Source organism: Eptatretus burgeri, chromosome 5, assembly GCF_056783735.1.
Source record: "Eptatretus burgeri isolate ZD-2024b chromosome 5, Ebu_testis_v1, whole genome shotgun sequence".
NCBI classification, from domain to species: Eukaryota; Metazoa; Chordata; class Myxini; order Myxiniformes; family Myxinidae; genus Eptatretus; species Eptatretus burgeri.
Window position 1 is genome coordinate 76,801,831 of NC_140965.1, and position 16,144 is coordinate 76,817,974.

General features: G+C 41.5%; 1 protein-coding gene across 3 annotated transcripts in view; it reads left to right on the forward strand.

Annotated features, from left to right (window-relative positions):
- The window catches only part of LOC147026737 (polypeptide N-acetylgalactosaminyltransferase 18-like), a 350,743-nt gene that overhangs the window by 299,459 nt on the left and 35,140 nt on the right, over nt 1–16,144 (forward strand). For 2 of the 3 annotated variants that reach the window (XM_085882500.1, XM_085882501.1), the window contains one exon: nt 13,200–13,370. The exons of the other annotated variant lie outside the window; for it this stretch is intronic. In XM_085882500.1, the coding sequence (XP_085738626.1) occupies nt 13,200–13,370 (171 nt within the window). The remainder of the gene's footprint in view (nt 1–13,199; nt 13,371–16,144) is intronic. 3 annotated transcript variants of the gene reach the window in all.

Below are 16,144 nucleotides of genomic sequence, written 5' to 3' on the forward strand. Positions count from 1 at the left end.
CAGTAATATGTTGCTTCTGTTGCTGTTGCAGCCTGTGATCACAATGAGGGTTCTGCTTTTCCTGCAGCCCCTCAACACCATGCTGCTTCTGTTGTTGCTGTTGCTCCTTTCGACCCTGTTGACCTTTAAGACCTTTAGACCCCAGATGACCATTTAAACTCCTACAGATACTTTGACCCCGTCAAAATTTATACCCACAGATAATTTAGACCTGTTGAGACCCCATAGACCCATTTTGATCCCTTGTTTTTTTAGAGTCCGAATGACCTTTATACCCTTTGAACTGCTTTGACCCCTTTAGAACCCTTTAAACACATACCACACAAACATCAAAGTGCTCTTTTGTCAACACAGACTACTCTTTACAACAGGTGATGTGCAAACACTACCCATCCAGAGGGTGGGTAAACTGTGCTCGTAACCTTAACTAATCGAAAACTACTTGGAAAAACTATCACAAAAATGAAATCAAATTCTTGGAAGTTGTACAACACAAAATGGAGTCTCACCCCCCCCCCCTCCTCCCTTGCGAACCTGGTGTTCCTTGTCCTCAATTAGAATTGTCATTGGAACAAAGACATTCGTCGTCTCCATCCTCACAATGACATCCGCCATCATCATCGGAACAATCACATTCGTCGTTTCCATCGTCACAATCACATCCGTCATCATCATCACAATCACATTCATCGTCTCCTCCATCGTCACAATCACAATCATCATCTCCATCGTCACAATCACATTCATCGTCTCCGCCATCGTCACAATCACATCCGTCATCATCGTCACAATCATATTCATCGTCTCCTCCATCGTCACAATCACATTCATCATCTCCATCGTCACAATCACATTCGTCATCTTTTGAATCCAATCTGCCATCATCTTCCACATCCCTATCCTCCCCATCAGCTTCATCCTCTCCATCCACTTTCTTGTCCTTTCTGTGAACACACAAGAATAACAAGAAGTTCGTTTTGGAGAGCATTTTTCTGCATAGCACAATTGTATCGATCAGAGCACCACCAGATATATAAACTCCAACAAAAACATATTCATCAGCAGAGAGGTCCATCGGGATCATCGTGTGCTGTTCTTAATTTGAAGATCAATAATAAAATGAAGACTTGTGAAGAGCTTTACCGGAGCCGTTTGTTAATCCATAAATTAATCGCACAAAGCAAGTTGATTATAAATATCACTATGGAGATGATCCCGACAGCATGTTCAAATCTCGCCCAAAGTGACACGAGTTGTCCAACGTCCATCGGGCCGAAGATGGAACCTTCCCCAAAGATCTGTGGACACGGATATAACAAGTTTAATAAATTAATGTTATTTCAATGAAAACAGGAATCAATTTCCTTCATAACAATCCTTAAATGGGATCCTTTCAAACTGAAGTTGAAACATGACGTTCTGACCACAGGCCCAGCAAACGGATCGAACATTCCAGAACAGATTTTAACAAGGTTTCCTTGTAACAAGATTTTAGAGGACGTTTGTTCACACCGTAATCAACCCGTCATTATTTCTTGAATATCACAATCTGCTCCGTTCCCATAACTTCCTTTTTATACTAATCAATGGGATGTTTAAACCTTTACCCTTCATCCATCAGCGACGGTCTTTCTCTCCATTTCCCACTTACCTGGAAAGACTTCCTTATAGCCCAGAGTCCAGGACGCACTTGCAGGTGCGCTGGAAACATGTCCTCTTGAAATTCCTTAAAAAAACTCAAGAGCACAACAAGGTACGACCACATCGTAGCAGCGAATGTGGCAAAATGGTCTAAACTTTCGAAAAGGTAAAGACAATGCATCCCGACGATGGTCTTTGTGACGCTGCAAGCATTGTTGTCATGGTAACCACGTTCAGTTCGAAACAAACCCATTTCAGTTTTCATTGTATCGTCATCCCATGTATTATATGTAATTATATAATGGTTTGTAATATTAGTGTACATGGTGGCCTGAAAGCCATTTTACCCCTCCCCAGTAAAGCATTCGTTCTTAAATTCTTAATATACATGTTTTATTGTGCAGTACTGTACTTACAATATAAATCAATTATTTTTGAGGTCAAAGGTCAACATAAGGCAAAGGTCAACAACTTTGGTGAGATTTCTAAAATCCTCAATTTTCATCCGATTGACTTGAAATTTGAAGAGGATTAATATTTCAGGTCACTGAAGTCAGCCAGGTAATTATTTTTGAGGTCAACATGGACCAAAAGGTTAACATAGGCCCAAGGTCAGCAAAATAAGGTGGTATTTCTAAAATCCTCAATTTTTATCTGATTGACTTGAAATTTGAAGAGCATTTTCATGTCAGGTCGCTGAATTCAACTACCAATTAATTTTAATGTCAAAGGTCAACACAGGCCTAATTTTTAAAATTGATAGATCGGGCCAAAACTAAATATATCACTGTATCTCAAACAGTTGTGGGCGAGTTATGACAAAACAAGGTGGATGAGTTGAATAGGTGACAAGAACAAGTGGATTTGATTTTGATTCGGATCCAGCCCATCAGTAGAATACAAAACGTGAACTGTTCCACCTGGCAGAGGTATGCGCTCTACCGAGTGACATTCTTTTTGTGCTGTTTTGCCAAGTTGTCTCTCTATGAGTGATCTTTCATTTGTTTGTTTGTTTGTCTGTTGTTTGTCCGCACCGAACTTTTGTGTTTTTCTCTGCAACTGATGGTTGGATTGAGACGAAATTTTCACCATTGGAGTGACGACTCATCTGGAATGTTTTAATGATAATTATGATGTCAGACATCATGTGGTGTGGCAGCCATGTTGGAAAAATGGGAAATATTTGGACCACTGTATCACTGAAACTGCACCAAGGAAAAAATTGAAACTTGGCCCATAGTATGTACTCTTCAACTAAGGGAATGAGTGTGATTTTTTTATGATGTCATAGGTGCCTTTGTTATGACGTCATAATTGCATATGTGGAACGCTACATCCGATCAGTATGAAAAATTTTGAGGATCATCTAGGGATAAAATGGTCCACAAAAAATAAAATAAATGATGACATCATCAGTCACGTGATTCGGCAGCCACATTGTTTGTTTGTTTTTAAAATCAAACCTTCAAAAATATTCTTCTCTGAAATAGCTAAACCTGTCATTACTGCCAGCATTTATAAAATGGCAGTTCTAATTTCGTCTCATTCATGTAACACACACCAGTACACAAACACCACACAAAATACACCACACAAAACACACCACACAACACACTACACACACAAAATAAGTCCTGGCGATGGTCTGCAATCTCTGATTGCTCTTTTTCTTGTTTTTTTTTTAATGCAAAAATGGCCGAAATATGAAAATATTTCCAGGAAATATCACTAGCTCACAATCAGACAGACAGACAGACACTCCTGCTTTATTATATAAATGCAAAGGCCTCTCTACCACTTGACCGTGAGGTCCCCCTTCAGGATATGATATAGTTTGTGCTTTTGCATATACTTTTTCATTCCATTGTATATCTGTATTTTTGTATCGATCTCCATCATCAGCCAATTGTGCTATTTTCAATGTTATCCCCGACAATATTGATATGGCACTTTCTCGACATCCAACTGCTGATATTATGGTCTTTGGAGATTTTAATGTTCATCACAAAGAATGGTTAGTCCACCCTCACAGAACAGATACTCCTGGTGTCAGTGCATTTAACTTTGGGACCTGATCATTTCAGTTACTACTCAAATTCCTGATCAAGTTACTGATAACAGGTATCTTCTTCATCAATTTTATGTGCTCAAATCCTGGACATTGTCCTGCAAAAATTCTCCCCCTCTAGGAAACTCATCATGTCAACAACGACGTTCAGGTTTCTTACTCCTCGCCATCAACTGTTGTTTATCCTGCCCATTGACCTGTTTTCCAATATGGCATGGCTAACTGGAATGGTTTGCATTCCTTTCTTGCTGATGTTCACTGGAACTCATTCCTTTGTCACAACCCACCCTAAGCTGTGAAGGAAGTGACCGAGTGGATCCATGTTGGTATGGACCTCTTTATCCATTCTCCGACCCACCAAGTGAAACTACACTCTCAGCCATGGTTCATTCCTGCTTGTGCTGCTGCTATCACCCATCACAATCACTTTTTCAATCAGCGTCATCGTAGTGGCTCCATTGAGGCATGTCACTTGTTTCACCTTGTGAGAAACCACCATAAATGAGTTTTAGAGAATATGTTTGCGATTCTATCTAAAATAAACACCTCGGCTCCAAAGATTTTTGGAGAATTGATAACAGCATTCTCTACTGTAATCGATCATCGATTCCTGTCCTCTTCAATGGCCTTGAAGTGCTTGCTTCTCCTATTGATAAAGTCAAACTCATCGCTGAGATTTTTGCTGAAAACTAGGCACTTTAAGACCATGCACACCCATTGCCTGCTTGTCCTTCCTGTGTTGAAACCAGTGTTTCCACTATTATCATCGCACCCAGGAAAGTTGATAAGATTATTCAAGGGTCTGAAATCTCAAAAGCTATTGGACCAGATTGAATCCCTGCAATTGCTTTGAAGATGGATCCACCAGAACTGTCTTCTGTTCTCTCAAAATTGAATAGTTTGTGTCTGTCAAAGTCTGCGTTTCCATCTATCCAGAAACAGGCTTCCTTAGTCCCTGTCTTTTAAGGCTCTGCTGAGAAATCAGATCCTTCCAACTATCGGCCTATTAGCCTTCCACCAATTATAAGCAAAGTGTTTGAATCCCTCATCAAACTGCAACTCATGAGTCATTTGGAAACCCACAACTTCCTAACTGATTCCCGATATGGCTATTGACATTCAAGGTCTTCTGGTGATGTTCTGTCCCTCATCACTGAACATGTCAATTGGGCTTTGGATCATAGTGATGAAGCCAGGGTTGTTACTCTCGACATCTTAAAGGACTTTGACAAAGTGTGGCATGAGGGGCTTGTCCACAAGCTAAAATCACATGGAATCTGAAAATTTTCTGATTTCCTTGCAAATTGCCAGATCTCTGTGGCACACGAGGGACAGTCGTCCCCTGCCCATAATGTTAATGCTGGTGTTCCTCAAGGCTCTCTGTGTTGAGATTGACATAGTTCTTATGTATCTGCCTGTTTTTCAGGCCACAATGATCTGCCTGATTGTATTCTTTCACAGTTAGCCATTTGTGCTGATGACTCAACACTATATATGACATACCCAGGAGTCATGTCTCCTCCTTTCCATGTCCAAGCCAGTGCCTCTCTCAATCAGGACCTAGAGTGTGTGATTAATGGGGGGGGGGGGGAATGGCTGGTTCATTACTTTCAACCCAAAGAAGACTCACTTGTCTGTGTCCAGCTCAAGATCACCCTATTTCCTAGCCCTGTTTATGAATTCTTCAGCTTTGTAGGAACTCCCTGTTATCCGTCTGCTTCAACTAAATATCAGCTCAAACCTCAGCTGGAAACGTACATCTCTACGATAGCTAAAAGAACCTCTCAGCACCTTGGCTGCTAACTTTGTACTCGGCGATACCTTCCTGCAGCTTCTATGCTCTATCTAGATATCTGTGATGTATTGCGATGTTGGGTCTGTGCATGCGTGGACAGGCCTGGTGTGCGATGGTCGGATTAAAAGCTTGTTGGGCAATGGCAGCGTTTTGGTTACCCGTGTTTCTCTTTGCCTCTTGACACACGTTTCGGTTCTGGGAGAACTGAACACTATCTATACAAGGCCACTATACGAGATGTCACAGAGTATTATTGCCATATTTTGGTTGGTTCTCCGACCTTTCTCCAATCTCTCATTGACAGAATCCAGCAACATGCTGCCAATCTGGTGAGACAGGAGTTGCATCATCCCTGGTACCTTTCTCAGTCTGCTGCTCTTTTACTTATTTGAGCCTTTTATTGAGATATTTTCATGGAATATGCTCTTAGGGTCTCTCACAGGTTGTTCTACATGAGCGTACTTTTAATCGCTCTCCACATTTGATTCCCATCCATGCACTGTATCTCCCGAGGTGAAAGACTGTGAGGCACTCTTTTCGTTTCTTTCCCCGTACTTCACCACTTTTGGACCTCTTTACCTGCATCTTGCTTCCCCCTCAATCCTAACCTACCTCAATTTAAGAGGAATGAAAATAGATTTCTTCTTTCTATTGAATATCCATACTTTCATTTGTGTAGCTCACACCTTGAGTGGCCTTTGGCTTTGTGGCAGGTGAAATTGCATTAAAGAAAACGTAATGGTTGTTAAACGGTGCAAAAAGGCAAAAAGGAATGTAAAGAAAGTGTTAGAGAAAGATCACTGGCCATGGAAGAAATATATGAGTCTTGATACGAAAGAGGGACAAAAAGATATCTTCAGAAGAACAGTTGATCGGGATAGATTAACAAAGTCTCTTCCACTTGTTGGTCGAATCTGCAGCTACCGCTTCTACCTCATTAATGGTAAGTTTTCTGAACCGGATCCTTCGTGTTTTCCGTTATATCTTTGTCCCTTTGTTGCTGTTTGTGTTGTCATCCAATTTTTCATGTTTCATCGTACGTTGTTGTGCTGTATTTGTCTATTTCTTGTTGATCAAGGCTGAATCCTTGGATGGCCACCATGAGAATTCTGTGTCCCTTTTGTCACAGTGCTCTTCGTTTTTCTTCTCCCCACCCACTAGTCAGGAGGCCCAATGCAGAATAGTGTACGACCCTGCTGATTCCGTGTTAGAATAGTGCAACAGGTGTAAATTGACTGTCCAGACACACAGAAACGTGAATCAACTTGTTGCCAACTCTGGATATGGATAGTATGGCCGCCATGACAGTTTACAAAATGGTCCCCATTAAATACACTTTTCGTCATATTTCAGCCGCAAATTGACATGAAATTACAAAATTAGGGTCGATTTCCATGTTTTTGAGCATGCCTGAGCTGATGGGAGTATAGAAAAAACATTGCTCCATCCATTTTCTAAAAATAATATGACTTGTTTTTCCCTATATTATTTTTCAAGAAATGTTCAGGCTCGAATTAGAATGTCTGATTATACAAACCACAATCAATGAATTTTACAACTTTGCTATAAAATGAACCTAAACTACATAGCTGTGTGTTTTTCTGTTACCCAGGACTAACTGAAAAATGAAAGCCGCAAGATTTCTCACAGGGGGTTCAAGGGATCGAGAAGAAGAAGAGCATGTAGACTGGAATAAATGCTTTATTTGCCAGGACAGTTCAAAAACTAGCAAGTCAACGCCACTTCGAAAGACTACAATCGTTGGTGTGAAAACTGTAGCTGAATGTTGCAAAGAAAGAGAGAAATATAATGACGCTAAATATGTTGACTCATTCTCAAGAATCAGAAAATATTCTGTACCGGAGCATGTCGAAAAGATTCAATGGCACAAATTCTGCTATAGTGACTTTACTCACGCACAAAAAATAGACAGACTGAAGTCAAGGATTCAGCCACAATCTGTGACTTACGCAGAAGAGATACCCACAACATCAGGTTCCTCAGAGAAATACCATGTCCCAAAGTCACTAAGATCCGCGCACAGCGTTATGGATTGGTCAAAATGCGCTTTCTGCCAGACTGACATTCCTGGAAAAGCTGGTGTCCTGACAAATGTTGAATTTGATCACACATCATCCAGGATGCTTAGTTTGGCCCAATTTGACCCCACCATGCATCACAGGTTTGCAGGTGTTTCAGACTTGATGGCAGCTGAAGGTAAATATCACCTCAAGTGTTATGTTTCTTTTCGCAGAAAGTATAAAAAGGAGAGTGGAGAGAAAAACCAGTCTCCTGAAAGCATCTGTTTCAGAAATGTGATGAACCAGCTTGAGAAAGAGCTGCAGAAGGGACATGTGTTTACCCTGAAAAAACATCTGGGAACACTACAGCATGCTGTTATTGAATGATTTTGGAATTGAGGCTGGAGCCTACAAAAGCTACAATTTCAAGCAGAAAGTGGAGGTTCACTTTGGTAGTGACAAGGTGACATTCGTGCAGCCATTGGATGTCACAAAACCCCTCATAGTTGCGTCCTCAACTGTGACAAAGTTTGCCATGAGAACCGCCGTGAATGATTTATCTGAAGAAGGTGAAAGTTCTGAAGAAGATGAATTGGCCCAGTGCAGTCTGCCTCATCATGAGAACGAAATCCTTAGCTGGATCTTCAGAGTGGGCATAAAGATTTACAGTGACGTAAAACACTCTCCAGGGCATAGCATTATCGGTGGACTGAACACAGAAAATGCAGAGCGAATTGTACCTGAAACCCTGTACATGCTTGTAAAGCTTCTTTGTGGTGGTGAGAGCACTGACAAGATGGACAATGAAGAAGCGGATGAGACAGATACCAAGAACAAAGTTCTGAGCATCTGCCAAGACATTATTCATGTGGCTTCAGGACACTGATGTCCTCATTCTCCTTGTTGCCTATCAGCCGCATCTCAGTCCCTTTCTCTGGATGAATGCAGGGACACCCAAAAAGCAACACTACATTCCCATTGACTCCATCAATATCCCAGATTCGCAGAGGGAGTCACTTCTGGCATTTCATGCAGTGCAGGTTCAGACAGCACAAGCCAGTTTGCTGGAATTGCGAAGCGCTCTGCATGGGCTGTCTTTCAAAACAACTCCCACCTGTTGAATAACCTAGGCAAAGAGGAAATTCCTGATGAGTGTGATTGCAGATGCTGAGTCATTTGTCTGCAGGCTTTATGACCCTCATGGCCAAGATAACTCAATTCAGCGAGTAAGATGTGATCTGTTTCTCAGTCTGACCAAAGCTATTGAGAATCTGCCTCCAACTCGCGATGCTCTGATTCTACACATCAAGCGAGCGCACTACCAGTCTTTTGTGTGGAGAAGAGCCTTGGAATCTGAACCACATCTACCTGCACCTGAGAACTGTGGGTGGGAACAGGTCGTCAAAGATGGCAACGAGACATTTCAGCCGCGACTCATGACTGCACAGCCTATTACTGCTTACTGTGTAGAACTGACGACATGCAAATGCCGTGGGTCATGCTCAACTCGACGGTGCAAATGTACACGGAATGGACTGCCTTGCACGAAAGCATGTGGATGCAAAGCCCTTTGTAGGAACCCGTTCAGTGTACAAGCCGATCAATAGCTCTGAAAATTGTACTTGGGTGTTCTCACAACACTTTTCTCTTCTGCAAAGCAACGTAATTTTGTGTTAGAAAGAATCTGACAGCTGTGGAAATAACCTTTGACTGACTGTAAACCCATCTCCATCAATAGGGTCATGCTCTCCCAATCATCAGCCTTCTCCCAATCATCAGCAAGGTTATGGAATCCATCATCGCTTCAGACATGAAATCCTTCCTCTTCTCCAATGGCTTGATTTCCAATCATCAATTTGGTTTCAGACCAGGTCACTCTACCCTAGATATGCTGCTACTGCTCTCCCATCAATGGATGGAGGTCCTCAATGCCAGACAGGAAATCCGAGCCGTATCCCTGGACATATCACGTGCTTTTGACACAGTCTGGCACCCTGCCCTACTCACCAAACTCTCTTCCCATGGTATTCAAGGCCATCTCCACTCATGGCTCGCAGACTTCCTCTCCTGTCGCAGTCAACGTGTGGCCCTAAATGGAGTTCTTTCATCCCCTCTTCCTGTGCAGGCTGGAGTTCCTCAAGGTAGCGTTCTGGGCCCTGTTCTTTTTCTGGTTTTCATCAATGATCTCTCGGACTCTCTGGAAAATCCTCTATTTCTCTTTGCCGATGACTCCACCCTCTGCCGTACCATCTGTCATCCCTCAGACCGGCAAGCAGCAGCTTCTTCGCTCACTGCAGATCTGGATAAAATCACAAACTGGTCCAACACGTGGAACATGTCTTTCAATCCACACAAATCTCACACTCTCACTATGTCTCTTCAAAAGGACCGTTTACAAAACCCCCCCATCCACTTTCTCAACAATCCTCTGGAAGAAGTCTTTTCTTTCAAGCTTCTTGGTCTCACTATCTGCCATGACCTTTCCTGGGAAAGTCACATTTCCAACCTCGCCTCAAAAGCCAGTCGCCGACTGGGAATCCTCCGTCGTGCAAAGTCCTTCCTCGGCCCTCTTGAGCTCCTGACTACTTACAAAGCTTTTGTCCGTAGCCTGATGGAGTACTGCTTTCCCCTCTGGGCTGGTGCTCCTGCCTCCCACCTTTCTCGACTTCACGCTGTCGAAACCAGGGCATTTAAGATCATCGGCATCTCCCGCAATGAAGCTGAGTCTTTGGGCCTCTCACTCAATCACCGCAGGTTGGTCGGTGGTCTTTCTGTCTTCTACCGACTCCTCTCCAGCCTTGCCCCCCCTGCTCTCTCTGCGATTTGTCCCAACCACATTTCCACAGGGCGCTCAAGGTCCGCCAACAACCCCCTTCTGGTAAAACTACCAAAATCACGAATCACTGCTCATCTTCACTCTTTCATTCCTCTTTTTCCCGCCTTTGGAATAAACTTCCTCACTCTATTCTTTCCCATTCTTCCCTCCAGGCTTTCAAAACAGCTGTTCACCACCACCTCTTATCTTCCCCCATCCAAATCCTCGATCTTTTCTACCCCCGATAATCCACCCAATCCCACTTCCTTCAATTCTCCTGCTTTCCTTCCTGAAAGTCCCTGTAATGTCCATCTTCTCCTCGCCATGTTCCCCGTCCCATCCCCATCCCTCTCCCTTCCACAGTTCACCTGTGTCTGTTCCCCAATGTTTTGTCCCTTCCACTCCCGCCCCTCTTGTCTCATGCCTCCTTGCTGTGAGTTGTGTGTTAGCTCTCATACGAGCCTCGACCAAGGTATACAAAAAAAAAAAAAAAAAAAATAGTGCTAAACATTTTCTTTTTCACATTTGTTGCTCGTATGTGCATTTTCAATTTCGTCTTTAAGTTGTCAATTATGTGAAAAGTTGTGATCCAGTACAAAAATAAAGCACAAAATAGTGTTCCTCGTGTCAGATTACATAGTATTTCACAATCATGACAAATTTCTGGCTAGTACAATTTGCAGTAAGAAAAAGACTAAATCTGATGGCGGCCATTTTGATTACTGTCATGGCGGCCATAATATTCAGATGCAGACTTGGCAACAAGTGGAACTAGACTTGGTCATGCCTAGACTCTTCAAAAACACCAGTTGCACCATTCTAACATGAAATCAGCAGCGAACCTATTTTCTAGGCTAGCTACAGATTTTGGCTTCTCGACTACACACCAAACATTGTACTTCAACGTTATCCTATTTCCCCTCCTCACTTCAAAAAAACCATAAAAACAAACAATTTGTTTTTTTATTCCAAAATGATCTCATTCCACTTGAATTTCCTTCTGCCTGTACTTCCTGCATTTCAATTAATCTATTTCCCCTTTTTTCTCAATATCTCCAAAAGGAATCTTCATTGAATGTGAACACTTCTTCTTTCTTTAAAAGCATTTTGAAACATTTTAAAATGCTCCAGTTTCCTTATTTCTCCATCAAGAGGACACTGGGTATGGTTCTTCTTCACCATGATCTATTCTTCTTCTTTTTCTTCCGCACAAAGATTATTTTTCAAATTTATCAGTCAGCTAAACAATTAGTCCACCAACCCTCCTCCCATTATTACCACCCATCCAGTAGGGTTTTCATTTCTTTGTCTTTTTTCACAACATATATGACTGGAGCTTGTGTAGCAGACATGTTACCATGGGGCCTCTCAGACACACTGTTACAAATGGAGGGTACACGTGTGTTATCTAGTGCCGCGAGAGCGCTTGCGTGAGACCCCTGTGGGTAGGGGGCCAACGCACTGGATATATAAGGCCAGGACGATCACCTCGACGTCACAGAGCATACACATCCCGACATACCTCGACGTCACACAGCATAAACATACAGCTCAGGATACCAGCCATCAAGTGTGAGACCGGACCAAAAGAGAGGGGTCCAAAGCTGTGCCTGCGTTGCACCTTTTGGTGCTTCAGAAAAGACACTTTCGTCCATTTTCTGAAACATCTTGTGTTCCTGACTGAATCTCATCATGTTATGATTGGAATTAAGATAACGGGGCATTGTTACCACCAGTTCAAGTGTGCTGTTTGTTTGGTTGTGTACTCTTCTCTGCCATTTTTGCTTCCTGTGTCACCCTCCCCATTATTTATTAAACCTGTTGTTTCTTTTAAAGCTGTTTGATGTGCATTTTGAGCCAGGATCTCATCCTCTGGCACGATCAAATTGTCCTCAATGAAACCGTTGCCATGCACTGAAGGGGCTGCCTGCCTAAAGTAATAAAACCTAACCGCATCGTCACAGATTACCCATGCATGTGCAGTTTGCCTCTGCTCAACATCTCGGGAGTTTCTTCTCTGGCAGTTTTGTGTGTCGCCTGTTAGGGAGACCGAGTCCATTCCAATATTAAGAGCTTGCACATTGGCAATCACGACGTCGCGCGTTAAGTACCAATCTGTTGGCACTAGAGATCAGCGGCCAAGCTCGTTTCTGGAGGAGATGTTCCAATGCAGCCAGTGTCCCAAGTATCCTTAGATATTGTATTTGCCATGGTCGGCGATGAGTCCACTGGAGTACAATGGTCGTGACTTGCTGGGAATAGCAAAAGAATGGTCCATCGACTGCAGTCCACTGAAATAGGATAGTCATTAAACCAGGTCAGGTCAGTTCAAGGAAATTGAACCATAAAGAGATGCATTCATCGAGTTTGGAAAATGAATATTGCTTTAAGGGAAGGTCCCCCCACCTACAGAGTACGAGTAAGTATACCCCATCGAGTAAGTATACATTTGCAGCTTGTGAAAAAGTAGGAATATCTTTGGTTTTGCGTGTTGTGGTCTTTGTCAGATTTTTATTTCTCTATTCAAGTCAGCATTTCCAAATATCGACAAATGAGTCAAATTGAATTCTCGGTGGAGGAAGGGGATTGTGGGCTGTAGGACGATGAAGAGAGGCACAAAAGCCATGATGTTGAGAAAGCAAAACAAAGTCGAGCTATTGGAGAGGTGGATGATGTATAACAGTAGTTTCATCGTCGCTTTTGTAAAATGTGAGGTGCAAAGGTTGCCAATAGAACCTCAAATGCCCTGGTAATTCAAATAAAAAAGTATACTAATGCCTCCTATTGTCCTTGTCCTACTGCTAGCATGTATACAAGCTCCTCATGGAGGTTTGCTTACCATTACCCTTCTCTCTATAGATTGTGTATTATTCCCAGTCATCGGAGTTGCGGATCGGTGGTCTGAGTGCAACTGCCGAAGACCCAGATAACAAGTGCCTGGTGGAAGTGGGAGCAGGGCCACGACCTCGGCTCGTCGAATGCAGCGTTGCCAAGATGAAAAGGCTTAAGCGTCATTGGCAGTTCACGCAGGCAAGCAGGGAAATGATAGTGTTAATCGCACACATTCTGCTGCTGTAGCAAGCAGGGTTTTCATCATGTCTTCTCTTTTTCATGTTTGTGAGAATGGTCTGCAGGTCCCAACATGTATAGTAGTTATGATGCAGGTTGTTTACCTTTCAAAACACATCGATTTTGATTTTCTTTTTCTTTTTTTGCCATTAAACCTTCATAAAATCGTTTTAAAGTTATCTCACCAAGATAAATTTGAGCCCAGGTTATTAAGAATTGTGGTGGTTTGAATTACATTGTTGAGAACATAACTTGTGCGAGGCAGTGAAAGTTATGTTAAGCTGCGCACTCCAAAGAATGATCCTCAAGTCTGGCAGTCCACGATTGTCAATCAGGAAAAAAAAATATCATCAAAACTTTTCTTTATATCATTGAAAAAACTCAAACTTAATGGTTCTCCTTTGTCCTTTTCACAATTTATGGTTCACGAAATCGAGACTGACCGAAAAGCGAGATGACAGAGGGCAAAATACAACAGTGGGGAAGGTGGGGGGGGAGCATGAGAGAGAGAAAAGAAGCACAGTAAGCTGCAAGTAAGTTGGTTGAGTTATGGAAAGTTAATGGGGGTAGAAAATATCAGGTGTAGGGATGTGGATGACATGAGATGGTGGTGCACTGTTCACTTGAAACTCCATAGGGGAGAGTGGGATTGGAGAGTTCCCCCTTCGGGATGAGTGGGATTGGGATCCTGAAGGCAGTTCACTAACTGGAGAAAAGAGGACCTTTTAACCCTCTGAACAGTCATGACCCTCGCCAGATTTCGGTCTGTTTGTCCGTCTATTTGTTTGTTTTTTGCACAAAGAACACAATGGTTTTCTCTGAAACTGCTTGTCGGATTGCTGTGAAATTTTTACCATAGTATCAACTACTCGTGTAGAATGGTGTACACCGCTCCTTCCCAATTCCACATCCAGGCAATGCATGACGTCATCGCCGAGCACTGAAGGAAGGGAGTACTCAGTTTTTGCTCTGTTTTTCTTGTTTGTTTTCTTGTTTGTCCTGGTGATATCTCAGCCATCCTATGATCTAAGAAGCTGAAATTCGAGGATAAAAGAGAAGGTGTGCTTTGGTAAAAAGGATGTTTTTTTATTTTTTTCATTAATCAATTAATTGATTGATTACTTAATTATTATCGATTTATTAATTCTGTTTTTTTTTCTCATCTGGGCAGCATCTCAGGCACCTTTTTGAGCTTGGAAACTGATATTTGGACATGACAGTGAACAAGTGATTTGGCTACAAAGGGTATTTTTGATTTATTGATTAATTAATTAATTGATTAATTATTTACTTTCCCATTTGTCCGGGCGATATCTCACCCATCTTTGGAGTTAGGAAGCTGAAATTTGGGGACAAAAGTGAAGATATGCTTTGGCAAAAACAATATTTTTTTTATTTTTGAGGATTCAATTAATTGATTAATTACTTAATTATTATCGATTTATTAATCACTTAATCTTTTTTTTTCTCATCTGGGCAATATCTCAGGCACCTATTGAGCTTGGAAACTGATATTTGGACACGACAGTGAACAAGTGATTTGGCTACAAAGGGTATTTTTGATTTATTGATTAATTAATTATTTGATTAATTATTTACTTTCCCGTTTGTCCGGGCGATATCTCACCCATCTTTGGAGTTAGGAAGCTGAAATTTGGGGACAAAAGTGAAGATATGCTTTGGCAAAAACAATATTTTTTTTATTTTTGAGGATTCAATTAATTGATTAATTACTTAATTATTATCGATTTATTAATTACTTAATCTTTTTTTTTCTCATCTGGGCAATATCTCAGGCACCTATTGAGCTTGGAAACTGATATTTGGACACGACAGTGAACAAGTGATTTGGCAATGAAGGATATTTTTGATTTATTAACCAATTAGTCGATTATTTATTTGTTCTTCGATGAATTACTTAATTTTCAAATAGTTACAGATACGGATGAAACATTGGTGCTTTTGGTATGCTATATTAACCAATTGATTAAGGAATTAATTATTTTACGATTATTATATATTTATTTTAATTGTGCAATTAATCAATTAATCAATCAATTATTGTACACTACTCCCTCCCAATTTCGTCTCCATGTGTTGCACAGCGGCATTGCAAGGCGCCGAAAGCACCCCGGCAATGTCGCGCGCTGGAGGATTTGTTATTTATTTATTTGGCATGGGGGCGTGTTTCTGGAATGTACCTCTACTTGTTTTAATTATTTTTGACGTTGTTCCATCACAATCTCACAACAAAAGTAAAATGTCAAAATATATTGTGATGCTAAACCAGAAGATGATTGTGGGGTCATATTGTGGCATCGTAATGTGGTGTCATTCTTCATTGCTATTCTTCTTCATTATTCTTCATTCTTCTTCTTCATCCATCACAATACCACAACAAAAGTAAAATGTCAAAAGTTGTTGTGATGGTAATCCATAAGAGGATTGTGGTTTCATAATGTGGTGGCATTTCTCCCTTGTTTGGTTGTTTTTTGAGATTTCGCCCCTCTATGTTTTTTTTTATTTTTATATTGCCAAAACGAAGTTTTTGCAAGATATGTTAGTCAGCTTGTATGTTTTTTTTTTGTTTGTTTGTTTGTTTATCTGTAATCACGTATAAAAAATTCTGCAGAGCACAGTTATCATCGGAAATTTTTGTAACTTCGCACATCAGAGGCATATAGAGGTCCCTTTCAGTGCACAAAATTTTTAAGGTCAAGGTCAAAGGTCAAGGT